This window comes from Podarcis cretensis (genome assembly GCF_951804945.1).
Source record: "Podarcis cretensis genome assembly, chromosome: 8".
In the NCBI taxonomy this organism is placed as follows: Eukaryota; Metazoa; Chordata; class Lepidosauria; order Squamata; family Lacertidae; genus Podarcis; species Podarcis cretensis.
The window spans coordinates 50,509,837-50,537,317 of NC_137177.1; the positions used below are offsets into that span (position 1 = coordinate 50,509,837).

At 45.0% G+C, this 27,481-nt stretch overlaps 1 protein-coding gene across 15 annotated transcripts in view; it reads left to right on the forward strand.

Moving 5' to 3' along the window:
• ZFHX3 (zinc finger homeobox 3) overlaps window positions 1-27,481 on the forward strand; it is a 340,568-nt gene that overhangs the window by 280,228 nt on the left and 32,859 nt on the right. For all 15 annotated transcript variants that reach the window (XM_079989142.1, XM_079989141.1, XM_079989138.1 and 12 more), the window contains one exon: window positions 19,215-19,328. In XM_079989142.1, the coding sequence (XP_079845268.1) occupies window positions 19,215-19,328 (114 nt within the window). The remainder of the gene's footprint in view (window positions 1-19,214; window positions 19,329-27,481) is intronic.

A 27,481-nucleotide genomic window follows, 5' to 3' on the forward strand; every position in this document is an offset into this window, starting at 1 on the left:
TGTGCAGCTGAGGGTTCTCAGATTTGCGGTCCTCTGCCACATCATGCTGTTCCTTTGTAGAGAATTGCTCGCCACAGGCAAATGCTGTAGGAGGTGGCCAAGCCCAAGGATCTGTATGTCTCAGTTGGGCTTCTGCCTATATGGAGAGCAGGGCTCCAGATGGAGTCAAGGAGGAGAGGCTCTCTTCTTTATGTGATTACATTTATGGCAGAGAAGAAAATGCTTGAAGCAATCAGCATGAAATTCTTAATTGCTTTGCTTACTTCTATTCCCCTTGTGGGATAGATTGTGCAAATGCAGGAGCTGCTGGCCCCTCATGGCCTTGCCTTCTACACTATTTTTAACCAGTGCTTTGTTTTGTAAAGATGCGCAGAGCATCCCTCTCCCGGATGCCACAGAAGAGCAGGAGGGAAGCACTTGCTGAGAGCTCCTTGAGTTGATAGGCTGTTGCTGCTCCTGCCAGGTATTTGTGGCTGCTCTGTCTGGCTTGACTGCCTCTCCTTTCTCCCATAGCTTTGTTCAAGGCTTCTGCTTTGTTATCCCCCCTCTCTCTCCCCCCCCACCAGCCACTTCAATGTGGCCCACATCCCTCCCTCAGATGTGTTTCTTCCTTTTTGAGTTTCCAGCACGTGTCTCAGGAGGATGTGAAATCCAAGAACCAGATCTCTGAGATTTCAGAATAAAATAAAAGTAAACTCTGCTTGAAAACACTTTAGCAGGAAAGCCAGGCTAATTGTAAATCAATGAGTCTTAAAATGCAGCATTGATCTCCAGTTAGAAGTTTGAAAGGGAAAGCGGTAATTACTGTGCTCCAAAGGTAGCTTTTTCTCTCATAAGTTCTGGGCAGAAAGAAGGCTCATTAAGGGCAGCAATTTGGAATCTGGGTAATTAGTTTAAAAAGTACTTTTGTGATGTGATTTCCTGAGTTGGAAATGACTGGAGTCTTCCCACCTTTATAGTTTAGCCCCGATAAATCAAATCTTGTCGATGGCTTGTAGATCCCTGGAGGTCCAGTCTGCTTGCAAAGCTGAGGGCAGCCATGGGGCAGCACCCCTTCCAACACCTTCAGCCTGCTGTATTTGCGTGGAGTCAATTTCAATTGTTCTTGGGCCAAACAACTTGTAAGCACTGTGTTCCTTTGAGGAAGAAAGCTGGGAAGTGGCTGAGACTGATCCAGCCACCCTTCCCAGATCTTCAAATCAGCTTCTTTTCCTCCTCACACTCTGTCTTGTCCAGGAATCCAAAATAAGATAGCAACTGCCCTCAAAGTGTTTTCTTTCTATTTAGACACCAGACTGCTGCATGGGTGGGTGGGCAGCCACCTAGGAGGTACTGAGCCCATCACCAGGGGTGCCCCAGACCGGAGCAGCAGCAGGCAAAGCCCCACAGGACTGATAGCAACTGTAGCAACCAAATACTCAGAGGAGGAGGAGGAGGACAAGCCCCTTTCCTTCCTTCTGCATATCCTCCTCCTTTGATGAGAGAGCTCCTTAGCCACACACAGTGGACACAGAGGCAAGAACAGGAGGATGCATCTTTGCCAGGACAAGAAGCCAGCTTCCAGGTGCAGATCTGCCCCCTTGGATAGGGAGGGAGGTGAGTTGTCGCCGGACAAGGAGAGAAAGGAGATAATTCATCCATACTTTTCCTGGGCCCAGACATTAGACAGCTCTTGGGGAAGGTGTGCAAGCATAACAGTGAACCTCCCTGAATAGGTTCCAACAGGCTGAGAAACAGCCTCAGGCCTCAGACAATGGTTTGAAGGCCTTCCCAAAGCACAAGGCCATCAAGAGGGTTTTACCATTCCCGGAATAATTTGAAGAGAACATTTTGAATGAATGGCAGATTCCTGGAGTCTCCAAGGCAGGACACTCTGTAATGAATTGTCTATCCCCTTGATAAGCATGCCCTGGAGTTGTTCAAGGTCCCACTTGTACATGCCCCCCCTTTTTAATTTCACATGGGTTTATGGTGTCCTGCAATGGGGATGACTTCCCCAAGAACAAGAGGGCAGAAGTCTAGCTTGCATGAAGCCTCAGCCTTTGCCATTAGGGTCTCAGAAGCAGCCTCATTCATGGCCAAAGCTTGCCTACATTGGGGTTCAGGCCATGCTGAAACGAGCCCCACTCTAGGCCAGCTACCTACATCAAGGAATAACAAAACTTTCCAAGCCATAGTCCTACATGGCCAATGCCTCAGCAGATACCTTACAATTCTCTGTGAAAGCCATGACAACAGACTTGGCAGTGCACAGGCAGCTCTGGCTTAAGCAGTGGCATATAGATGCTAAGTCAACGGCCATCCTGGCCAATGACCCCTTTAAAGGGAGCAAGCTCTTCAGGAAAGGGCTGGAGGATGCCCTGGTAGAGACTAGGAACAGAAATAGGGCACTGCCCAATAAGCAGGTGAAGAGGAAGGATCAAAAGAACCGTTACTCTTCCTTTTGGAAGAGCTCCTTCAACTGCCTCTTTGACATACACCGTGATGCTCCCTCCAACTGGGAAGGGCAGCATACTATGGGGAAAATACCTCAAGTCTCCTATAATGCAAAGAAAAGGAGGTGAAAATTCTAGCCAGCAGAGGGGAACCTTTGATCCATCATCCCCTTCAGCATGAATGGCCAATGGTCAGGCATGATGGGAGTTCTAGTTCAGCAATATCTCTGAGTTCCCCCACAATAAAGTTTGTAAGTTTCCTGCCCTAGGGTTTGTAAGGTAACTGGTTCCCTTTCCCTTTGCCCCCGCATTTCTGAGTCCAGCAGTGTGCTACAGCAGCTAGTGTGTATAATTCACTTATGGAAGAGTAACCACAGCTAGAATACTGACAGTCCTGGGCTTCTCAAACGTTTTGCTGCTACTCACAATTGGGTGGTTTGAGTAGCATGTGGACTTTGAGCTCTTCATCATATATTTATTTATATCCCACCTTTTCCCCCAACAGGGACTCAAGGTGACTTACAGAAAAAAATAAGAACAGCTAAAAACATTTTTTTAAAAAACCATTAAAAACAATTAAACATTAATAGAATTAAAAGCTATAAGATCTATTAAAACTTACACAACAAAAACAGCACAACACCAGCCCTTTCATTAAAAGCAGTCAGTTCCCAAAAGTCTGTTAGAATAAATCCCCACTTCCTCATTAAATAATTTGCTAGTTTCTTTTTGAGCTGCTTCTAGCCTATGAAAAGTGACATTTGAATCCTTAAATATGAACTTTCCTCAAAAAGATCAGCATCACCATATTTCTCTCCCTTTCCTCACCACCCTCTGGTGTATCTTGTTTTGTGGCCTCATCACAGCACCATCTCAACCCGCTCCCCAGCTGAAGTTGTTGAATACCTTGTACCCATTGACTGCCCATGCTATAACTCCCCTTTTCCCATTAGAATTATAGATGAAACAAGTAGAGCTTCTGGATTTCCCCATATTTATTAGCAGTTTGCTCTCATGTCTGCATATACAGTGGCTTGTGTATACAGCACTCAGAAAGACCCACAAGATGTTGTAGTCTTGAGTATGCATCTGTAAGAGGATGGGTAATATATTTTCTGGGAGTGCAGGCCTTGCATGATTATGGATGTCTGTACTGATGGATTTCTCATGCACATGTGTATGTGTATAGAGAGAGAGAGAGAGCAACGAAAAGGTCGTGTATTGTGCAGGAGAAGAGGTGTTTTGCCATACAGACCCACACATGGCCAATGAGGGCCTGTGGGGAAGCTGGCTTAAGAAGAATGAGAAACCCTTGCAATGAAAGCTTCTTTGCTCTGCCTTGAACTCCCACCTTCTAACAAACAGGGAAGCGAATAGCAGCCGCTGGCCAGAAATTGATGACATTAATTGATATGCCAATAAGAGAGCTTGTTACATCCGCCATTGGTTAGGCCAACTAACAAGTCCTGCTGATCAATGAAACCAATAAAGATTTCATCCATTAATGAGCAACATGGTAATTAATGTTATCCATAAACCAATTAGCCTGGGTAGTTAATGTGCTTGTTAGTGCAGTGAATGGCAGATTGTGGTACATTTGGGAGAGGAGGGCATCAGCTGCAGTCATGAGAACAGTAGTCCTGTTCAGGTTTGAAGGAAACATTACTTGGGAAAGACAAAGTACAGAAAAATCCACTGTGAGGCTCTCCTCAAGGCCCTTTCCTGTTAAGCAGCACCCAGTTGATGAAGACCATCTCAGAATCAGCTGGTTGTATTTCAGGGATGCGGCAAAATTCTTTTGGAGGGGAAGAAAATTGAAGTAGCCAACATTTTTTGTTCCCCAGAAAGTCCTGTTCTCAGGTTTTGGTTTAATTTTAGAACTGTCAGTTTTTTTACTAGTCACTGGAGGCCACCATTATAACAACATAATAACGGCCCTTCTGCTACAACAGGCCAAAGGGGACCGTCTAGTTTAGCATGCTGTTCTCACAGTGGCCAAGCAGATGCCTCAGTGAAGCCTGCAAACAGGACTCTCCCCCACTTGGGATTCCCAGCAGCTGACATATGAGACATACTGCCTCCGACACCAGACAGCATTTTGGTGTACTGTGCTTAAATATGTATAGAAAAACACACACTCTTTACAGAAGGGTGAGCCATTCCTGCAAGCCCAACAGCTTATTTAATTTGAGAAGCACAGGGCTAAATACACTTCTGAAGAAAGGGCAAGTTGTGAAAATAGATTGTCACTTTGTGCCACTCCCTGAAACTTTATAAGCCTGTATTACTAAGGAAAACTTTTTTTGTTTCTTCATTACATTTGTAGTTCTCTCTCTCTCTCTCTCTCTCTCTCTCTCTCTCTCTCTCTCTCCCTCTCCCCCTCTCCCCCTCTCCCTCTCCCTCTCCCTCTCTCTCCCTCTCCTGCCTTGCAAAAATCCAAAGATTATTTATGCAAAAGTGGCCTAAAAGTTTTAAAAGTGATCCCATGCCCCCTTGTTTTTTCAGATGTGGAGGAAGAGGAAGTGGGGCTTTCTAGAGCTTGACTAGTTAAAAGTAAGCCTTGTAGAGTTCATTAGGACTTATTCCTAAGTACATGTGATGATGAATCGCCAAAATGATTTGGAGAAACGAAGTTGGGGATAAAGTCAGTGGCACAATTTCAGGGAAGTGTTTGGGGCTCAATTTCACAAATGTTGCATCAGCTCTAGCTTCTGCTCAACACAGAAACTTCCTTTTGTCATCTATGGAGAACTGTGTTTGCTCAATCACATTTCTGCCCTGCTCCCTTCTTAGTGCTCAGAGAGACCAATAGTTTTAAAAATACAACACAAAGCTGGTGAGGAGAAGTTAAATTAAAATGATATTAAAATTGCCCTAAGTCCCATCCCAAATTTATTTCATAAAATTTATGCACCACTTGATTGTAAAACACTTCAAAGTTGTTTGCAAAAAGGCTAAAAAAATAAAATTATCAGTAAAAATAGTTAAAAACAATAATTTAAAACATTCCAACAATAATTAAAATCTACAATAAGTTAAAAACATATTAAAGCACATATAAACTTTCTACAAATCTGGGTAGGCTTGTCTAAGCAAAAAAAGTTTAACAGCCACCAAAAGGAGTACAGGGAAGGTGCCTGTCTAATGTCAACAGGCAGGGAATTCCAAGTCGTAAATGTCTTTTGCCCCTCCTCCTCTACTTCAGCCTTGGACTCTGAACTGCTCCCTGTCACTGGCTCTCCCTGCTCACCAAACCCTGTTGCCCCTTCAACATCCAGCCCCTCTTCCCAATCTTCTCCCTCTGATCTCTCCTCAGTGTCCCACCACCAATCCCCTGGCTCTGAGCTGTCCTCCTTTGGGGGTTCCCTGGCTGGTGCCTCCCATGACTCATCTTCAGCCAGCCAGTTCCTGACACCATAGCTGTGGTGTCAGTCACAGCTGGGAAACGGTGTTTCTAACCACTGAGACTGACCTGGGCCTCCAGTGACAAAGCTGGACTCAGAAGCACCTCCCAGACTGTGAACCTGCTTATTCAGAGCGAGTACAACCCCATCCAGGGTAGGCAATTGACCAATTTCTCAGACACAGGAACTGTTCATCCACAGTGCCTCTGTCTCACCAGAATTCAAGCTCAGCTTTTTCTTCTCATCCATCTCGTCATTGCATCCAAGCACTGGTCCAGGGACTGCACAGCCTCTCCCGATTCTGATATGGAGACACAGAGCTGAGTAACATCAGCACACTGATGACACTTTGCCCCAAAACTCCTAAGGACCATTCCCAGGGGCTTCATAGAAATACTGAATAGCATTTGAGATAGGATAGTTTCCTGTGGCACCTCATAAAATAGCTGCCAGGGGGCCAAAAAGCACTCTCTTAATGCTGCTGTCTGGGTTCAGTCCTGAAGGTAGAATTGGAACCACTATCACACAGTGCCCCCATTCCCTGGAGTCAGTCTAGAAGGATGCCATGGCCAGTGGTATCAAAAGCCAACAAGAAATCAAGAAGCAGGAATAAGGTAATACTCTCACTGTTTTGCTTTCCTCAAAGGTCAGCCATCAGGGTGACCAAGCCCAACTCAGTCCTGTGGCTAGGCCTGAACCCATTTTGGAATGGATCTGAACAAGCAAGTCTTGAGTATTCATGGAACCACTTTAAGGCTTCAACTTAGAAACACAGCTCGTAGAAGGAAGTTCATTGTGGTTTAGTTGCTACAGTGGTGCCTCTGTATGCCTGTCCTGTGTGCTCCATGTGGTGGAACATAAAGCTATATTTAGGGAGAGGGGTTATGCTAAGAGGATTTGGGAACATTGCTAACTCTCCCCCACCTCCACCCCACTTGTCAGGAGGTAGGCCATCATCTTCTGTGCCATCTGGCTGTCTAATGCTTGTCTTAACACTTTGTTTAAAAATCAACATATTTATAAAATTCGTTTGAGCCCTGGCCTATTACCAGGACTGTCTTTGCAGGCAGTTGCCCCCCCCCCTTCCTCCTACAGAGAGCACATTTTAGAGTAGCTGCAGTCACCAGATTTGGAGTATGCTTCCAACCACCTTGCTAGAGGGACTTGATGAAAGGCATATATAGTCATTGCTACTTCCTGGTGTTTCAAGCAGAGCAGTCAACCTACAAAACTGTTAAGATTCTGAACCTGAGATACCAGTGAAGCCTAAACACCACATCCTCTGTGGGTCCCTGTCATCTCCCCTCCCTCCCTAGCCACAGTTCATAAGACTGTGTGGCATTACCACTTTGGTCTTATTTAGATTCGGCCTCACTTGGCTCATCTACTTCCTTGTCTTGGCAAGTCCCTGGGTGAGCACAGACTCTGCAGACTTGGGCCAGTTGAAAAAAGACGGACTGAAGTTTTATCATCAGTAGAAAAAATGCTGAACACTAAACCATTGTATGATTTCATTTGGTGGCCTTGTATGCACAAGGAAGGGGATGACATGAAGAAAACCTGCAGGACTCTGCCAGGAAGGGTCAGTTTTCTGTTACAACCACTGTGCTTTTCCTGCCAGAAATGAGCACAGCCCCTCCACATCAGTTTTATGAGAGATTGTTCAGTGCCACCATTAAGTCCCCAACCCTCATAAAAACAGCAACAGTTTCCAGAGATTGCATAGCTGGGGCTAGGGCAACCCAGTCAGATGGGTGGGGACAAATAATAAATAACAATAGGGTGTTAATCTGGTGGCCACCTGCTCTCTGCCAGTGTACTCTATCCCCCTTCAGTCATTGGAGCAAAGGTGGTATATAGATGTAGCAGGTAAGTATTGCTCTGAGAAGGAGGTGTGATTACCCTTCCCCACCCTAGCCAGCACATAATAAGGCAACAAAAATGTGGAGGGGCAACCAAACAGTATATTGTGGGTTAGAAAGAGAGAGAGCATTTATGTGATAACATGGCTAGTCTGGAAGGGGTATAGGGCCTGAGAGGGCCCAGAATGATGAAGATCACTGGAGGAAGGTGCACATAAAGCAATAACAGTGCCTCCAAATGCCTAGCCCGATACTTAGTTGCCAGCAGTTCCTTTGCATTGTTAGGAATTGACCCTAGGAGACCCCTTGTGGATTCCCTAATTGAAAATTAATACTAGATCAATGCCATGAGCAATTTGCATATTGATCATAAACAACTTTGAAGGCACCAAGTGTGTGTCAGATCAATAGGACTCTCTGTAGGCTGCGGCGGAAGTGCCTCCTTTCGCCTCAGTCTGCACTCCACATGCAGTTAATGATTTGGGGATGTCTTTAAGTGCAGAAGAAGAAAGGGGAACCAGTTGGGCATGGTGTGGATGGAGGGTGGCAATGAGATGTGAAGCAGCTTAAGACTTGGCAGCCTTTGAGCAATGCTCCCTGAGTGAAGAAGTTGGTAAGCAACAGTTATCCTAGTTTCTGGTATGAAACTCTTTAAAAGAAGGACTTTGAGGGTCAGCTGCAGTAGGATGCAGTACTATATATCTTTATTACATATCTTTAGGTGTCAGGCAGAAACACTTCTCTTTTCCTAGCCTTTGGCTAGTTAAACAATATATGGTCTTTAAAATGAGGGGGTATTGTTTTTGTTTGTTACTATTGTTTATATTTTTGTAATTTTATATTGTAAACTACCCTGCGATTTTCAGATGAAGGGCTGTATAGAAATTTAATTTAATAACACACACCATGGGCAGCCTAGGGATAACCATCATTTGCCCCCCCCCCCCATGTGAGTTGCCAGTAGGTTCAAGAAAGCCCCATGCATCTGATTACTTCATTATAGAGCCTTTCATTAACTTGGCTGTGCTGTACTGTGCTGATGAACTGCCACTGGCTGCAGGAGCACATAATTGAGAGAATGAGATTCATAGTGCAGGTGTTTTAGAGTCAGCTGTTGGGCTTGGGTGGCTAGTCCTAGGGCACCTGACATGCTGTTCTACATCTCTTGGAAGGCACAGCAGGGTCCCCCTCTGTGGAAAAGTAGAGCTTGGACTTTCTGTCTCTCGTTTCTTTAGAGTCCAACAACAGAGTCTTCAGGAAGCTGAATTCTCCTTTGCCAGAGCAATTACAAGCATCTAGCTGGTTTTGCTGCCCAAGCTGGTGATGAAGTTGCTCAGTCTTCTGCTATCTCCAGGCACCCTCCAAAGAGACCAGATGCTGGGGTTTATCACTAGGGTTTCTAGATGACTGCTCCACCCATTTGGGAGCAATAGCTACTGGCTCCCATGTTAGTGCAGTTTTACTTGTTTTGCCAAATTACAGTAAGTGCTTGGGCCATGCTCTGAGCAACTCATCCCCCCACCTGGATTTGCTTTAGAGAAAGACCCAGCAGCACGAGGTGGTTAGAAGCAGTTCAAGGTTAAATGTCATCCTCTATTTCTCTAAGGAACATGCAGTGAGGGGTATAAAGCCAAAGCTGAATTCAACAGCAATTCTACATGAGTGTGAGGTATTGGCAGGAATGTGAGGTACTCAGTGTGTGTGTGCGGTATTTGCTCAGTGCAACGTATCAGTGGTGAAGCTGAAGGTTACATGTTATATGGTTCATTGGTTCAGTGTAGCATGGTGAGCTGGCATGGTAAAGTGCTGGTGGATCTCTATGCAAACTTGTTTCTTTACAATGTTTATTTCTAAGACCAGAATAACTGTATTAGAGTAGATTAGTTCATGAAGTTACCAGCATCTTTTTAAGTTTATGTAGCTAGTTTGCTTATGATCGTATTGTGCCATGAGATAATAAACACTTTATACTTTGAACTGAACTGAATAGGAAATGTGTTTTCCTAACTAGGAACTCTGGAAAAGGCTGACTACTGGAAAGCAGGAAAACTCTGGTGTTCTGCTGGAAGACTGCTAGAACAGTACATACTCTTGCTGATCTCATTGGTCAAAGTGTGGTGTAGTATCAACAACAGATGGTGGTACCAAGTCTAATAGTTTATGGGCCAACTGACTTCAAACAGTCTATCCAAAGGGAATCATTGATGGTGCAAATCTGAAGTATATTTGCTTGCATTTCTCCTGCAAAAGCAAGCTTCTAGCCTCTTGTGACCATAGATAAATCACAATGCCTTCTTGGCAATTCCTGCTTCATCTGGGGTGGGGGCACCTTTGTGCAGCACTCAGTTGCTTCATATTTTCCCTGACTCATGAATTTGTGGCATGCCGGACTGTTAGGGTGTAATGCTGTGCTGCTACTATGACTGCAAAGCCTTCTTCCTTATGATGCTCACACATTGGCTAAGAGGGTACATATGCTTGTGCCTGCTTGCTTATTGGGTACCTGTAGAAATCAGTGGGACACCATCAAGCATGATTCACATTTTGTTGTGAGAGTTCCTGATTACTACCTGGCTGCTTCTCTGACTTGGTGCCTTGAGATGAATGTCTACCTTTCTACCTTTCTCTGTCTTCTCTCTGTATATAATCTAAAAGCAGCAGACTCTATCAAAAAGCAATATAAAATTACCTGCAGAGATAAAACGGATTAAATTTAAAGACCTGGGAAAAACAAGGAGGCCCTCACCTATCATGGAAATAACATCAAGGTAGGTGCCTGGCAGGGTTCTTTGGGGAGAGCATTCTAAGAGCAAAACTCCCTGGTAGCTACTTGCCAGACGTCAGACGACTGATGATGACGGTGATGATCTTAGTGTATAGACAGGCCCATATGGAAGATAGCTGTCCTTCGGGCTAATACAGCTAATTGTGTTTCTAATTTGATGATCAGTATTTCAGTTTTATAAGATTATTATCTGTACTCAGCCTCTGTCATAAAGGGAGAGCATATAATTGAAAAAAGATGAATTGTTTTGTGTAGAGCCCTGCTAAGGGCCAAGCCATTCACCCCCCTCTCCGTACATAGTACTTCATTGCCTAAGAGGGAAATGTTGTCTGCGGCAGAGGTAGCCTGACCCATAGCTCTTGTCTGAGAGGCTCAAAGGGTAGGACAGTTTTGTGAGAAACAATCTCCCCCTCCACCACTTTGACCAGGGTCAGCCCAAAAAACATGGTCACACTTCCAACAACTGTACCACATAATCCAAAGAACACTGGCCAGAATACTTTGCAATGAATGTCTTGAGGTTACTAGGACTCCTCTGGATGTGGCTACAAACTATCAGATTTAATCCCATTAGCAAGTAATCAGCTGGCACCTTGTCCTTAAACAAAACTTTTGGGTGGCACTGAGTCTGCCTTTGTGGAATGGGGGTTTTGTATGTCCTTTCTTCTGTTCTTGTCCCTTTATAGCTGTCTGTGGCTTCTAGAAGGTTGCCTTTGGTAGCTGCATTTGGACTACCTGAGAGTATCAAGGTATAAATATATTCTGGGTATTCCAGCCAACCTTCGGGTGGCTTCTCCTTCAGGAGTTGCTCACTGGTGTTGGGCATGTAGCCAATGTGTACTTGGCCTGAGACCTGTATTGGGAGGGGAAGCAAAACACTGTGTTTATTGTAGAATTCACATAAGGCCTCTCTTCTGCACACCTACGCTCATATGTATAGTGAGCCAAGGATATATGCTCTGATTTCTATTTTTTTTTTTAAAAAATCAGTCTTTATTTGGTTTATAAACAACGCAGATACACACGGGGGTGGGGGGACCCCACAGCACATAACTTACAAATCAAAAAAATAAAGAAAAGAAAACAGTATAACACAAAACCAAAAATATTTCAGCCACCTCCTTGGTGTGGTGGGTTCTTTGTTTCCTTGTTACTTGCCTCTATTTCTCAATAAACTTAACCTGTATTAAATCTTATTTATACCTTATGCAATTCCGAGAGTTATTCAAAGCATTCTAAAGTTTTAATGTGGGGACAATGTTTTTTTAGGTATTGCCTAAAATCTTCCATTCCTTTTTAAACTTTTGGGTCGATCTATCCCTGATCTTTTCCGTCATAATCGCTAGTTCCATATATTCAAGCAGTTTAACTTGCCACTCCTCTTTTGATGGAATTTTATCTCCTTTCCACCCCTTGGCAGTCAGCATCCTTGCTGCCGTTGTTGCGTACAAAAAAATCTTCCTTTTCTCTCTTGGGATGTCTGATGCCATAATGCCTAAGAGGAAGGCTTCAGGTTTTTTGATAAACGTTATTTTAAACAGTTAAAAAATAATAATCCCAAAAACTCTTAATTTTTTTACAACCCCACCACATGTGGTACATTATTCCCTCTAGCTCTCTACACCGCCAGCATAAATTTGAGTTGATTTTGTACATTTTGGCCAATTTGCTGGGGGTGATGTACCATCTGTATAGCATCTTCATAAAGTTTTTTTTTTTATAAACTTTCAGTTCCCTTCAGTTCCCTTCTCCATAAATTTTCCCATTCCACCACCTGTATGTTATATCCAAAATGTAGTCTGTACATTTTGGAAAGTAATTTGTCTTTATTTTTTAATAGACCTTTCTCTTATTCCGATATTTCTATCGCAAAACCAATTTTTTTATCTACCTTGAAGATGTCATTCAATTGGTGGTATTGTAGCCAGTCTGTGAGATGAGATGACTTCTAGATGGCCGGCCTAGGAGTTCAGAGTAAGGAGGAGGGGTACTGTGGTGTCAGCTGCTCCAGATGGATGCAGAGTTCTTGTCTCCTGCCCTGTGCAAGATCCAGGCAGGTCTGACCACCTGGTATGTGAATCTGACAATCTGGCAAGTAAGGACTGGCTTGGTGTTACCTGCCTTCTACCTGACACTGTTTTCTTGACAGAGATAATCAGCACTTTCCTGCAAATACGCACCACTATCCCTGCATTTCTTTTTCTTGTTTGGCCCATGCCCCCTTTGAAGCAGGGGCCCATTTGTACAGCACAAGGTGCACTACTGTCAATTTCGGTGGCAGTAAAACTGATAATGCAGAAAACATGATTGAGCAACTTTCACAAAGAAAGTGTACCCCACTTTGAACATGACAGAGATGACTTCCGTGCTGAGGAAATGCCATGTGTGAAGTGGGTCTGGCTGGAAGCAATGTTCAGGGAGTCCTGGTCTGAATGAAGCTGCTGATCTTCTCCACTTAAAGAGTATAGGCCATTTGTTCAGAACTTGGAATAACTCTTGGACTGTCCCTCCTTCCTGACTGTTAACAGGAAAGGCTTCCATCTGTCCTCTAGGTTAGAGCCTGGAGCAAACAGCATCTTCAGTGCTGATTTATTTTGCGGGAATAAATGAAACCACAGCTCAGAGTCATCTTTGTTGACTTGTCCAGTTTCTGTATTTATATCTGACATTTCATTTCTATCCAGCCTTTTTCAGACAAGGTGCACTCAGAAGTAGTTGGCGCTAGGGTTTCTTTGAAGATGGGTGTGTGTTTGTATGTGTGTGCATATCTGGGCCAATGACCTGGCAGTCTCAAGCTATTTGTCTCTACTGTTGCTTTCCTCAGGGAGGTTCCCAGTGTCATTCCTGCTTCTGACAGTGTCATTTTAGAGGGTGAAACCTAATTTTTGCAAATTTCTTCAGTGAGGGGTCTTGAAAATATGTTTTGGGGTGAGAAATTCAAATCTGCTAATATTTTTGTGATTAGACAAAAATATTGTCCAGTGGTAAGTCCTAGCTTCGTAAGTCTACATTTGATAAGGAAGCACATAAACTGTTTTTGGAAAACCAAAAGATTTTAATTTTATCTTCTGAATATGTCAGGTATTGTGAAATAACAATAAATAAGAATAAGAATATTAATATGTAATATAACTGCAAGCACTTGGCATTCTTTTAAAATGATTTCTGTGCCGTTTTACACACATTTTACTTACCAAGTAAAATTAAATTATAGTAGTTTAACCAAAATATATTTTGAATTCCCAAGTCATGTTACAACTTTTTAGCACTCCTTATTTTTGGAAGTTAAAAGTTGAAAAATTCAACACACCCTTATGCCAGAGCTGCAGCCTGCTTATTACTGTACTGTCCAATGATGGGAGCAGTCTCTTGTTGAGGCAGCGGAGTGGGGGGGTGACATAGTAGGAATTTTTCTTGCTAACGGGGTGGGTGGGGGTGGGTGGGTTATCCTTCTGTGTTTCAAAGAAGCAGCCTGTGTACAATTAAAACTTGTTTCTGGTAAACCTCATTCCAGGAAGATGAGCTTTTAACAAAAGGCTTTTGACAGCTGCAGGGTATTTCAATTTTTTTTATGCTGAATGAAAAATCAATACATTTTTCTGGGTTATACATATTCAGAACAGGCTGGATATTTCCATTATAATGGAAAATGGGTGTCTGTGCCCATCTCGCCTGTCAGAGCTGCACCATCGCATTTTCCAAGCCACTGCTAAATATTTCAAACCCGATTTGATTGTGGTTCGTGACAGCTAATGTTTCTCGGCTCTTGAGTCTACTGGAACGGGCGGGAGTGGGGAGGCAAACATGCTCTACTTCCCTCCTTTCTCGTTGTCCTTTTCCACCCCAGACCCTGCAAGCCCTTGAAGTGTTTGGACGAGGGGGCTGTCATTTTGTGAAGGGAATGGAGAGGGGGGAAAGGCTCTGTTCGCCTGGCTGTTTTCCAGATGGAAGTGGGTGGATTGTCCATGCAAGGCTTTAAGGCTGTCCGTCAGGATGTGTGAAGGAGCAGGAGTCGTGGGGCCTTTTGTCCTTTGATTGGAGGTGGGGGCTGAGGCCCATTTTCTTGACTAAGCTTAGATTGGAAATTCTGTGCACTTCACCAAGGGCCGGGAGGAGATGCCTCCTCTTGAGAAATAGGGTTTGTCTACAACGTTTGTTTCACCAGAGGGAAAAAAACCCCTCTGACTTGAGCCTTCCTTTGTGGAGAACTTTGAGCAGGACAAGCATGAAATTATTTGGATTTCCAAGTCCCACAGCTAAGGAATGATTCAGGGGGGGTCAGCAAGTGCATCAGTTGTCTGGGGAGGCGCCTGGCTGGTCTCTACCAGACAACTCCCTGCAATCTGTCCCTTTTGGTTCACACTGATCAGACCTTGCTTGGGACATAGGAACATATTCTGTCTCAGGAAGTCATAGCCTGTCTGCCAAGTTTGTAGGAGCAGAAGAGACAGGCCCTGTGGCATCCATGTGGGACCCAGCACACTTTGCAAGAGCTTTGCTCACCCTTTGCTTGCCCCTCAGAGGTCTGTGGGGTTTTTGTCCTTCCTGGCCAAATAAAAGTGTTCCATTGGTAACTTGGGGCTGGGATAAGGCATTACAGTAAGGGCCTAAGGATAACTTGTGAGACTTAGGCTCATTTTGCTAGCTAGCAGAATTAGTCCCTCTCCAGGTGATGCTTCCCCTTCCCTTTCAATGCTGGTGGCCTCCTTGGAATGCTTATTTGGAAAAAGAAACCTGGGTGAGGTGCCTACAAGGGGAGGGGGTAAAGACTCTGGGTTCTGCTGCTAAAGCATGAGCTGAGCCCAAGGATTGAAGGTGGGAGCTTTACCACATGGGCTATTCTTTCTTTAGTTGGGAGAGTTCCCAGTGTGGGCTGGGGGAAGGACCTCAGCTCTAGGAGAATGCTATGTGTCTGTGTTTGTGTGCTCACTTTATGTTGGAAAGGTTGGGACTAGACTAGTGACACTCTGTCTTCCATTCTCTGTCCTGAGCCACAGTGGTCATCCATCACCACCCTGTAGTTGCCTGTGCCTAATGCTCTCTTTGTAGCTGCTTTTTAAAAAAGAATTTCCCCTAAAGAAATTGCAGTGGAGCCCTGGCAGGAGGCAGAGGGGCATCTCTCCCGCTACACATGAAAGGCACTGCTGCCACTGTTTAATGTTTTTGTGGAATCCTAGAAAGAAGGGCTCTTGAGTGCCTGAGGTCAATGCTGAGCTGCTTCCCAACCCTTCCCTTCCCACCCCAAATAATGGGCTTCTTCTGCTGTTATAACCAGTGTTGTCCTCCTCCTAACGCCCCCCTGCCCCCCATTTGCAGGTTGGTTCTTGAGAGACAGTATCTCCTTTGCAGGGCTAGCCAATAAAACAAGGCAGCAGAGCGGAGGAGAGAAATTTGCAGTGTGTATCCTTGTTTTTTAATCATTTTTCTACCTTTATTGGTATTCATAGCTCACATTTTCCTGGTTACTGTCAGCCTGGGCTTTCATCCATTTTAAAGAGCTATTTTCCCCCTTGTTGTTGATGATGATGGTATAAAGACAGATGGTGTAACTGCTTATGAATGTCCTATTTTATTTCCTCTGAACCAGACAGTTTGCTGGAAGACGTATATTATTTCCACATGCTTCGGAGGGGAGCCCAGACAGTCCAGTCGCAACTTAGCAGCCAGCCGGCTGGCCAGCCATCCTTTGCTTGCTTTGGAGAGGGTGACACCTCTAGGTGGCTGCTGGGATTGCAGGGGACCTTCAGCATGGCTGGGCCAGAAGGGGCTTGGTGGGCATTTTCTTCCTTTGAGGAGCTTTTTCCAACATTTGGCTGGAGGAGAAAGACTGCTCAGGAGGCCCACATTTTCTTCTTGCTTAAAGGTAAAGCTTAGATGGAGCCAGTAGTCCCTAGATTAAACAGCCACCAGTCTTAACAGTAAATAATAATAATAATAATAATAATAATAATAATAATAGTAGTAATAGTAATTAATAATAATAATAATAATACCCCACCCATCTAGTAAAAGCATCTGCAGCTGGAAATTGTTCCTCAAGGCTTCACCACCAGTTCGGCCTCTATAAGCTTGTTTAAATAAGAGCAAGTAAGGGCATGAATGTTCTTCCTCCAGCAGTGCAGTGTGGTACAGTGGTTAGTGTGTTGGATGCTCCTTAGAGCATGAGGGGTTCAAATAACCATTTGGTCACAAAGATCCCTGGGTGTCCCTCAACCTAGTCTACCTCATAAGTGGGCAGATCTCTTTAGAGGAAGGTTTATTCAAAGCCATGGATCTGCTCCAGACTTGGCCCATACGCCAATGAAGTATTTTGAATACTCAAGCATTTTATAGATGTACTAAGCATTACTACATCTCCTCCTCTCCTTTCCATAGAAGATGCACAATCAGTGTGTTCTGCATCCCAACTAGCTTTATGCTTTCTCTGCTGATAAAGTGAGGAAGGAGATTCTTCTCCTGCCAGGAGGCCAGTCTTAAATTCTCAGGGCTTACATCACTAGCTGCTTCACTGCCTATTGGATCCTTGAGGCACACACAAATTTTGCTGAGTGCTCACGTAAGGGTCACAAAGTGCAGACAGTGAATGGCACGAGAAACGACAGTACTGCTGCAGCTTCCTCTTTTTAGGAACTTGGCAACTTATACTTCAGTGGGTGTTTTGATAGAACTCCCCCACCCCACAAAAATATGTGATATCAATACAAAGAAGTTTGGCCCCTGATGTTGTGCTGTGTGTGTGGTACAATGTTTGTGATGGCTACCTAGTGCTAAAGAACAGGTGTGACTTTCTTTCCTGGGTGTTCTGTTTACTGCTTCAGGCACAGATGGGATGTCTTTCTCTCACTATTCAGTTCAAACAGACTGTCCAAATGTAGGACCCAGAGGACAGGGCTTTGGGGATACTGTGTGATTTCAAGGCAAGTTTGAGACCTGACACCCCCATGGGTGCAGACTGACCGCCATGTGGGGCCATTTCAAAAGCGCTGCTGATGGCCAGACCCCATGGTACACATCACGCCCATTTTATCTGCTTGACTAGGTTGGTTGGACTGAAGAGCCAAGTGGAATTATCAGATGTACACTGACTGATGATGACTACCTATTTGCTTCCAGATGCTTGTAAGCTGATTGGCTGATGCTTTATTCAGGTTGCTTTCTAACACGGTGAAAGTTAGCTTTGTCATCTTCCCCTCCACAGCCTTGGTCAGTAACTAGCATGGGTTGTCAGTTTTCAGAGCTTTCTACCTGCCTTCTAATCTCTGGTCCGATTCTGTCCTCCCTTCAGCTGCATACCAGTCCTGTCAGCAGTGTTTTTACCTGGCTGGAATATGTCCTTGAACTCAGACAGAGCCCCTATTTTAGCTGCATAGAGGATTGTGTGAGTCTGCGTAGAAATTAGGCTACTGTACAAAGGTGAAAATGGCATTCTCCTCTCCATCCACTTCTGCTTCTAGCACTGCCCACCACTGGCATGTGACCCCTGGAAAGTTCCCCAGAACCATACACATCCCCCAGGCTAAAAAACCCGTTATCCATCACTGTTTTAAAGCTACAAATGGCTTGGGGCCAGGTTACTTCAAGGATCGCCACCTCCTGCATATACCTACATGGACCCTGAGATTCCAGGTTTCCCTGCCTAATGAAGTGATGTGTGTAGTTGCTAGGGACTGGTCCTTGTTGGTGCAGCCCCAGTTATGGAATGGGCTGCCTAAAGAGGCTCTTTTGGCACCCCTGCTAGGTGCCTGGTGAAAAGACCTTTTTCTCTCAGGACACTTAACCACAATATGTACATTCTCTTGACAGTTTTAAATTGGTTTAGCTGCTATGTATGTTCGTTCATTTGTATTTATAGTCATAGTTTATTGGTTTGTTTGGGTTTTTTTGTTTTTGTTTATTGTTGACTTACTTTATTTTGGGTTTACTGTTTTATTGTGAAAAATTGTGGATTGTATTCTGTTTTTCAATGTTTGCAAACCATCCAGAGCATTTGGTTGTGTAGGTGGCATGCAAATGAAATACGGTAAATAAATTTGGAGGCCAAACTAAAGCTCTTCCCAGGAGATTTAGGGGATTATCCAGGGAAATAGATGTAAATTGAATCCACAGACTCCTAGCCTGAGCTTTGTATCCAGCGAGCTTGTAAGCAGTGTTGGAAATTAGCCAGGTGCCAGGTGTGTTTGGTGTGGGTTCAATTGTGAGCACGTGGAGATCTCTGGATTCCAGGTTGGTGACTTGACATCTACATCTAGCTGGCCTCTCCAGCTTTCTTAAGCAGGTAGGCAACATAGTGTAATAATAAATCCCATTGGGGGGAAATGGTGCCTAAACATATAGTTGTGGTGACCGTAACCTAGGTTTAAGATGCCATTTGGCAATTAGGTTATATATCTGAGTTTCTAACACTGCTTGTAAGAAGCAGTGGCCACAATTTCTGTTGCTCCTATAGCACCTACTGCATGCCTCCCTGCCATGCAATTGCCAAGGCTTCTCCACCAGGACCCCCTTTGGGTCCCTTTTCAGCCGCTCAATTTCTGCTGTGACTTGGAGATAAAGAGAGCATGTATTGGGGCTGCACCTGAGGATTCCCAAATGAGATGGGAAACAACCCAGAGTCCATTGTAGGAGCAAATGTGGGAAGGTAGAAGAAGTGACTTAAGGCAACATTGCTGCAGGTGTCAAGTGCAGTTTTTACCTCTTTCTTTTCCTTCTTTTTCTTCTCCCAATTCAGAGGAGTTGATTGAAGATGCAGAAGGGCCTCCTAGTGAGGCAGCTGCCGATCCAGAAGAGCCTGTTAAAGATGCAGAGACTGCTGTTGAAAAGGATGAGGGCAAATGGGCGGCAGGTGAGTGATAGTCAGTGGAAGCCGAGCTCTGGTTCTCTCACACACACTTTGCTCGAGTGAAAGTTTTCCTACAGTGGGTTTGGAGGCTGTTCTCAAATTTGTCTTAATCATTCTCTCAGTCAGAATATCCCCAGTCAGTCTGCATTTTGTATCCCCTTGTTGATCCCGTTTTGTAAGAGCAGCAGTACATATTTATATTAGGAAAGAGGTGTTATATAGAGTGAACTTGCTCTGTTTCTTTAAAAAAAAAAGACAAGTGAACTTTGAAGATGAAAGGATTTTTGTGAAATAATGCAAAATCTAGAGCAAATTCTAAAATTGCCTAAGCCTGAATGTGAATCACTCTGAACAGTTGAGGTGGATGTTTACCTCCTACGAACCAGAAGACTATGGCAAGAGAAATCCTTGGGCCAGTTCTGTATGGAGCTGATTCAGAGACAGAAGAGACAAAGAGAGGTCTGACCCTTTATCCAGCCAATCCTACGAATAATTTTTCTTGTGCTGGCCTGGTGCATCAGTCCATACTCTACAGTTTGGGTCTGTATTTGTCCAGCAGCAGAAGACCATCTCAAGTCATAATAGCTGTCAAAATTTTCTCAGTCCTTGAAATAAGATTTACTTGATAAGCAGGGGTTGTATCAGAAAGAAAAAAGATTTCTTAGACTTTGTTTTCAAACAAGGAGACAGTGAGCCTTTCAAAGGTGAAAGTGTTGTTCCTTCTAGTCTGGACAAATTAGTCCCAGAGCAGATACTGCTGCTTTCCTAAGGGGTGTAGTATGGGGTTTTATGTAGGAAGTTAAAAGATTTGTGAATAGTTTACAACTGTGATGCACAAAGCCACTAAATGATTAAAAAGACAAAAGAAAATCTTGGTCCAGAAACATTTCATGTGTTTGGCAGCACTGGAACTCACCCTCAGCCTTCACAACAGGAAGGGATAATGAATTAAGTAAGCAGTAGTTGTGGCAGACCAGCTCAGAGAGCTTTTAAGTGCTCCCCATTTTTAGAGATCGGCAGGGCTCACCTAACGCAGCAATCAGTGCAACAGAGCATCCGTAATTCGCACCCATGGCAGATTGCTATTAGGGGAGGTATTAATGGGCTGCCAAGGACTGGGAAATTGTTGCAGAAAAGTGTGTTTATGGAGTAAGAGCTGGCAGGCATGATTGCAATTGGGTTTGACATGTTTAACATAAATGGCTACTGCACAGCTCTTGCTGTTTATGAATAATTCCTACAGGCCCACTGCCTTTCTAATTGCAAAAGTAGGGAAAGGGGGGGCAATTCCCTCCCCCCCAAAAAAACCAGGCCAAGGCCATCCTGACTGAACTTTCCCCTGATTTTCACAGGAAGTCATGTTTAACCAAGTCTCATCAGATGCCCTGGATACTGTGATGGGGAGGTCTGGGGTGAGCTGTGCCTGGAATCTGTACCTACTGTACCTTCTCAGTGCCTGAGCATGAGGAACAAACTGAATTTATTGGTGTTGCCTGGGGAGCATTGTCTGTTAAACCCCATAGGTTTGGGTTGCTGATGATTTCTTCCTGCCCACTGTGTATCCTCTGTGAAAGACATGAGGTACAGCTCTCTTTATCCCCCAATCCATTGAATCAGAAGTGGAACAGAGCCAATGTGGCTCCAGTCCACCTCCCAGTCATGCAGCATTCTGGCACCTCTTTAGATATTCAGAAAAGGTGCTTAACATCTTCCTGCTTTTAAAATTCTCTACTTTGGCTATTTTCTGCTTCTTTCTGGCTCCTGATTCATAGCTCTCTTCCTTTCAGAAGACACTGTAGCCTAGTTGTAGATTACTCCCTCGCCAGCCTTTTGTGGGCCTTGTGTAGAACTCTTAGTTGAATTTACATTTTAGCCTCATTTTCCAGCTTACTAGGATAATTCTGAACATTTAGTCTATTGGTTGCATATTTTGTATTATTGGTAAACTGCCAATGCCATTGTCTAGGTAATTGAAGATGCACTGGACCCACCATGATTCTGCTCCTCTCCAGTCAATATCTCTTTCCCAAAGTGCTGCATACCAGCTCCTACTACTTGCCAAAAGCATGGTCAGCATTAAAGTGGGGAGGCAGCTTTATTAGCTGGAGGAAGTGTTTATTAATTCTTTTTATCTTCCTGTTTTTAACTAGTCTTCCTCTGCAACTTGCTGCTTACCCTCCCTTAGGGGCTGTTGGGGCCCAGCACAGCCCTCATGCTAAACTAGTGGCTACTCTTCCTGTTTTCAGGAAGGATGATTGTCCCACTTTGTCCACATTTCTTTATGGAAGTTGGTGAGGCACAATAATTCCTTCTTGCTTCCATATCTGAATCGCTCTTTGGCATCTGTTTCCAAGACTTCTTAGTGTGCTTGAATTTCCACCAGCCCTTTTTTGAGGTGCCTTGCTTGGGCTGTTTTCCTCTCCTGCCTTCGTGGGTTCATTGGCTGCTCCTGTCTTAGGGGGCATAATATAGCCTCGGGGTGCTGTGCAAATCACGCCAATGGTCCACTGGCATGAGCATGACCCACATAACAGCACCAGCAGCTCTTGAGTCTCATTTCTGCTTAACATTCATCACAAGGCCTCCATCAAGGAGTCCAAGTGACCAAACCACACCCTGTGTAGTGCCTTTTCCATGGTTCCAGCTTAACAAGGAAGGGTGTCTTCAAAGCAGGCCCACCCCATGTCATGCCATCAGCCACCTGAGGTGCAGCATTGCCACATGGTAGAGCAGAAGGACCTACCTGGTTGGAGAGCTGGGCTTCAGGGATGCTGGCCGGCTGCTGAGCTAGTATGATCAATGGAGAGAGCAAACGTCAGTGAGTCCTGCTGTAAATTTCTGGGGCAGGTGGCGAGTTGGTTTACGGAATGCAGAGAGATGAGAACCCAGCTTTACGGAAAGCAGCATGAATTAATAATCATTTAATTGGCTCCTCCATTATGCTGCTGGATTAGTAGATGGAAGTTTAGATGAAGGGGCTGTCAATGGTGCTTTAGCTCAGAGAAACTGATGACTGGGGGCAGGGGAGAGGCAAGTGTCTTTAGTTAGGTAGAGTCCATCCTCCTCAGTCCTCCTACCCTGGGCTGGGCTCTTTGAGCTTCACCTCTATGCTGCTTTTCACAGCTCATGGATGGAAGGAGACACTTTCTTCAGTGTTGAAAATTTGAAGCAGTAGGAAGACTTTTTTGGTAGTAAACTGTCTGTTGCAGTGAGCTATTTCTTAGGTGAGGGACTCATAGTGCACTTCAAAAGGTATAAAACGATTTCCAGGGTCATTTCATTGTATTGGTATGAGTGTAGCCTTCACTTTAAGGCTTTAAGCCTCCCAGGGTGGCTGGGGAAACCTCTCTCTCTCTCTTGAGTTAACTGGTAGGACTCTGGTCCCCCAAACTGACTTTGCAGCTGAAAGAGCCTTGCTGTGACTAGGCGGCAGGATGGTGAGAGAGCAACACTTATTCCCTTGGAGATGGTGCCAGAGAATCGCAGCTGGCAGATACAGTGGGTTGATAATGCCTTAGATATCCCTGGAATGCCAGCTACTTTGGACATCCCTTCTCCTCATCATCTCCCCTCTCTATCCCCAGTCTTTCACGCCTCCTTCCTGTACATTACCTTTGTGCAGAGCAAGCAGGGCAGCTAGCTTCCACTCCACCTTATAGTCTCTCGCATGATAGGGCCTCAGGAAAAGGTTTCCCATCAGTTGGCTGCTTATTTTCTCCTTTCGGTGCTTTAGCAGCTATTCCATGGGTGGTGGTGGTGGTGGTGGTGGTGATGATGATGATGATAATAAATAGTTTATTTATACCCTGCCCATCTGGCTGAGTTTCCCCAGCCACTCTGGGCAGTTTCCAACAAAATATTAAAATACAATGGTCTGTTAAACATTAAAAGCTTCCCTGTACAGGGCTGCCTTCAGATGTCTTCTTAAAGTCTGGTAGTTTTTGTTCTCTTTGACATCTGGTGGGAGGGCGTTCCACAGGATGGGTACCACTACCGAGAAGGCCCTCTGCCTGGTTCCCTGTAACTTGGCTTCTTCCAACAAGGGAACCGGGCGCTGGACCTCAGTGTCCGGGCAGAACGATGGGGGTGGAGGCGCTCCTTCAGGTATACTGAACCAAGGCCATTTAGGGCTTTAAAGGTCAGCACCAACCCTTTGAATTGTCCTCGGAAACGTACTGGGAGCCAATGTAGATCTTTCAAGACCGGTGTTATGTGGTCTCGGTGGCCACTCCCAGTCACCAGTCTAGCTGCTGCATTCTGGATTAGTTGTGGTTTCCGGGTCACCTTCAAAGATAGCCCCACATAGAGCGCATTTCAGTAATCCAAGCGAAAGAAAACTAGAACATGCACCACTCTACCGAGACAGTCCGCAGGCAGATAGGGTCTCAGCCTGCGTACCAGATGGAGCTGGTAAACAGCTGCCTTGGCCACAGAATTGACCTGCGCCTCCATGGACAGCTGTGAGTCCAAAATGACTCCCAGGCTGCACACCTGGTCCTTCAGGGGCACAGTTGCCCCATTAAGGACCAAGGAGTCCTCCACACCTGCCCTCCTCCTGTCCCCAAAAACAGTACTTCTGTCCTGTCAGGATTCACCCTCAATCTGTTAGCTGCCATCCATCCTCCAACCGCCTTCAGACACTCACACAGGACTTTCACCGCCTTCACTGGTTCTGATTTGAAAGAGACGTAGAGCTGGGTATCATCCACATACTGATGAACACCCAGCCCAAACCCCCTGATGATCTCTCCCAGCGGCTGCATGTAGATGTTGAAAAGCATGGGGGAGAGGACAGAACCCTGAGGCACCCCACAAGTGAGAGCCCAGGGGTCTGAGCACTCATCCCCCCCCACTTTCTGAACACGGCCTAGGAGGGAGGAGTGGAACCACTGTATAAGAGTGCCCCCAGCTCCCAGCCCCCCTCTAGACAGTCCAGAAGGATGTTATGGTCAATGGTATCAAAAGCCACTGAGAGATCCAGCAGAACTAGGAAACAGATCTCACCTTTGTCCCTAGCCCACTCCCGGAGATGATCGACCAGTGCGACCAAGACAGTTTCAGTCCCATGATGAGGCCTGAATCCCAGCTGGAAGGGATCCAAATGGTCCGCTTCTTCCAGGCGTGCCTGGAGTTGTTCAGCAACTACTCGCTCAATCACCTCGCCCAAGAATGGAAGATTTGCGACTGGGCGATAGCTGGTCATATTGGCCGGGTCTAAAGATGTTTTTCTAGAGAAGATCAACCTGTCTCCCGGTACTTTATCAAGAAGTCCCATTAGAAACGGAAGGAACACTTGCTAAGTTCTTGTTTTCATGGGCCTGTTGAGGTCAGTGACAGATCGTGAAGGTTTAAAGGCTCGAGCTCCTAGAGGTAGTGAGTGACTTCAGGAGCTGTTGCCTTTAATCCAGAGCACTGGCTACATTTGGCCACACCAAGTTTATAAAACACAAGGTAAGGATTATTCTCCAGGTAGTTCCAATGTACTGGGGTACCCCACATAACTAGCAATGCCCTCATTTTCTATGCTTTTATAGTCCTCTTAGATAAATATCTAACAACGCATATATAGATAAATATGTTGAGTTTGCAGCGTCCCGTGCACAGCGGAATGATGAGGAATACGTGCACATACTCTATATTGCTTTATTTACATTTCAAAGCTGGTAGATTACAGAAAAACATCTTGCTTCTGCCGGAGCAGAGAAAGCATCCTCTCCTCTGGAGCACAGAGAGAAACACACTGTGTGAACAGTGAAAAACAGGAAACCAGTGTACGTCACATCCAGTCTCCCTTTCCCGTGAGAAAACCCAACAGCAACTCTGACTGGAATGTAAACACCTGTCTCGTGACAAGCACTTCGCTGCACAGTGAAGAGAGCAGAAACCAACAAAATATTGGCCAGAGTCTTTCCTCAGAGATGCTAGGAACACCTGGCCTAAAGATGATCTCCGTTCAATGGAAAAGAAAACAGTTGAATATCCATTCATGCTCTCACACAGCTGAATACCTCTGAGGAACCGGCCAGCATTATAAGTCCACCCTCTCCTCTTTCTTGTCTACCATATTCCTGGTTCCATGATCCACACCAACTCTAAGAATTCTCAATGCCTCTTCTTTATCTTTTGATAAGATCTGATTTGCAGTGTCCCACCCTCAAGACTTCATCTCCTGCAGTGATAAAATCAGAACTCTCCACTATGGTATCTCTTCTACTCCTTCTATATTTTCCTGTTCCATCCACCAACACACATAATGAGTTGACCAGTCTGCTGTCCTTGACTTTTCCCTCATTTGTGTCCCATTGATACTCTTTACTCCTGACTCTTAATAGGCACCTCTCCTGCCATCATTACTTCTCTCAGCCACACGGCCAACCTCTCTGTCACCTCTGCCTTGATGCATTCACACATGTTGCCATTTCCCCAACTTCTAAAACCTCTCCCTTAATAAATTTTCATTTCCCAGATACTGCCTGAGTACTTGTCTATTCTTTGTCTCCAAACTCCTGGAGTGTAATGCTAGCCCCTGCATTTTTTACGTTCTTTCTTTAAACTTCTCTCTCTTGACCACTTACAATCTGTCTTCACTCTCTGTCCTTCACTGAAACTGCCCATACCAAGCTCACTGGTATTCTCCTTGCTGCCAAATGTCCATGACCACTCTGCCACTCAGGACTAGATTTCATTGGGCTCATGGCATGACACCGCAATGACTCCTGCCCAGTGCCAACCTGGTATTGCAGCTGCCTCTGCCATTGCCATTAGAGCAGGCATGGCCAAACTTGGCCCTCCAGATGTTTTGGGACTACAACTCCCATCATCCCTAGCTAACAGGACCAGTGGTCACGGATGATGGAAATTGTAGACCCAAAACATCTGGAGGGCCAAGTTTGGCCATGCCTGCATTAGAGTCTCTTCATAGTGTGTCTGCAGGCTGTCTGCTATTGTTGCTATTAGGTTGTATCCAGTGCTAGTCCTGCTCAAATCAGATGCATTGAAATGAATGAACCTAAGATCGTCATGTTCATTCACTTCAGTGGGTCTCCTCAGAGTAGTACTTGCATTGGATATACCCTGTTGTTGCCATTTAATATTATGTAGACTCATTAGTTGCTTGTTACCCCAGGGTTTATGTTTATGTTTCTAAACATAATTACATTATCTGATTAACAAATTCATACAGAAAAACAGCTGCAATTAATTAAAATAAATACACACACAATGCCCCCCTCCCCACAAAAGCCACAGGAAGCTTTGGCAGCACACTAGTAACAAAACAACATAATCTCAGTCCATCAGTAGAGTGGGGAAAAGGTAAGTCCCCTCACAAAGGAGAGCTTTCCGCATATAGGGAACCACAACTGAAAAGTAACTCTGCTTTACCCCCTCCTCTCTACAGACATGTTTACCCAATGTTGACAGCATTTAGCTCTGTGTTGCAGCAGGCAGCTGACATGTTTAAATTCCCCAATATGTGATTCCTGGATTCAACATTGGGCATTGGGGAATCTAATATAGTGAGTACCCCATAATATTATGGAGTCAAGACCTGGCTCAGCTCCCACGGTCTGTACTCCCGCTGCTGGGTAAGCATCTGTAGAGAGAATAGGGGGATGAGGTGAATGAATGAGAACCACAAGCAGTCACAATGGGCAAGGACTGTAGCTTAGGAGGGGCACACGTGTTTTGCATGTAGGAAGGTCACAGGTTTAATCCCCGCCATTGTCTCCAGGTACAGCTGGGAAGGTTCACAGCATAAAACCCTGGAGAGCCACTGCCAAGCACAATAGACAGAACTGAGTTAGATGGGCCATTAGTCTGACTTGGTATAAAACAACTTCCTATGTTCCTAATCAGGACCAGCCCAATACATTTGGCACTTGAGGCAAAGCCCAAAATGGTGTCCCCCTCCCCACTAGGGATGAGTGGGTGGGTGAAGATTGACATCAGGAATAAGGGGTTCCTTTGATGGCAACAGGGGCGCTGGTCAGGTGTCTCATTGGCAGCAGGATCAGCAGTGGGCCTTTCTGAGTCCCTGGGGAGGTGCCTGACCATGCCAGTCCCTGATGCCAGCCCTGCTGCTATCTACAGGTGAACTCTGCTTCCAGCTTGACCCTGGCAATGTTCTTCTCTTCCTCAAATGGGGTTTCTCTTGT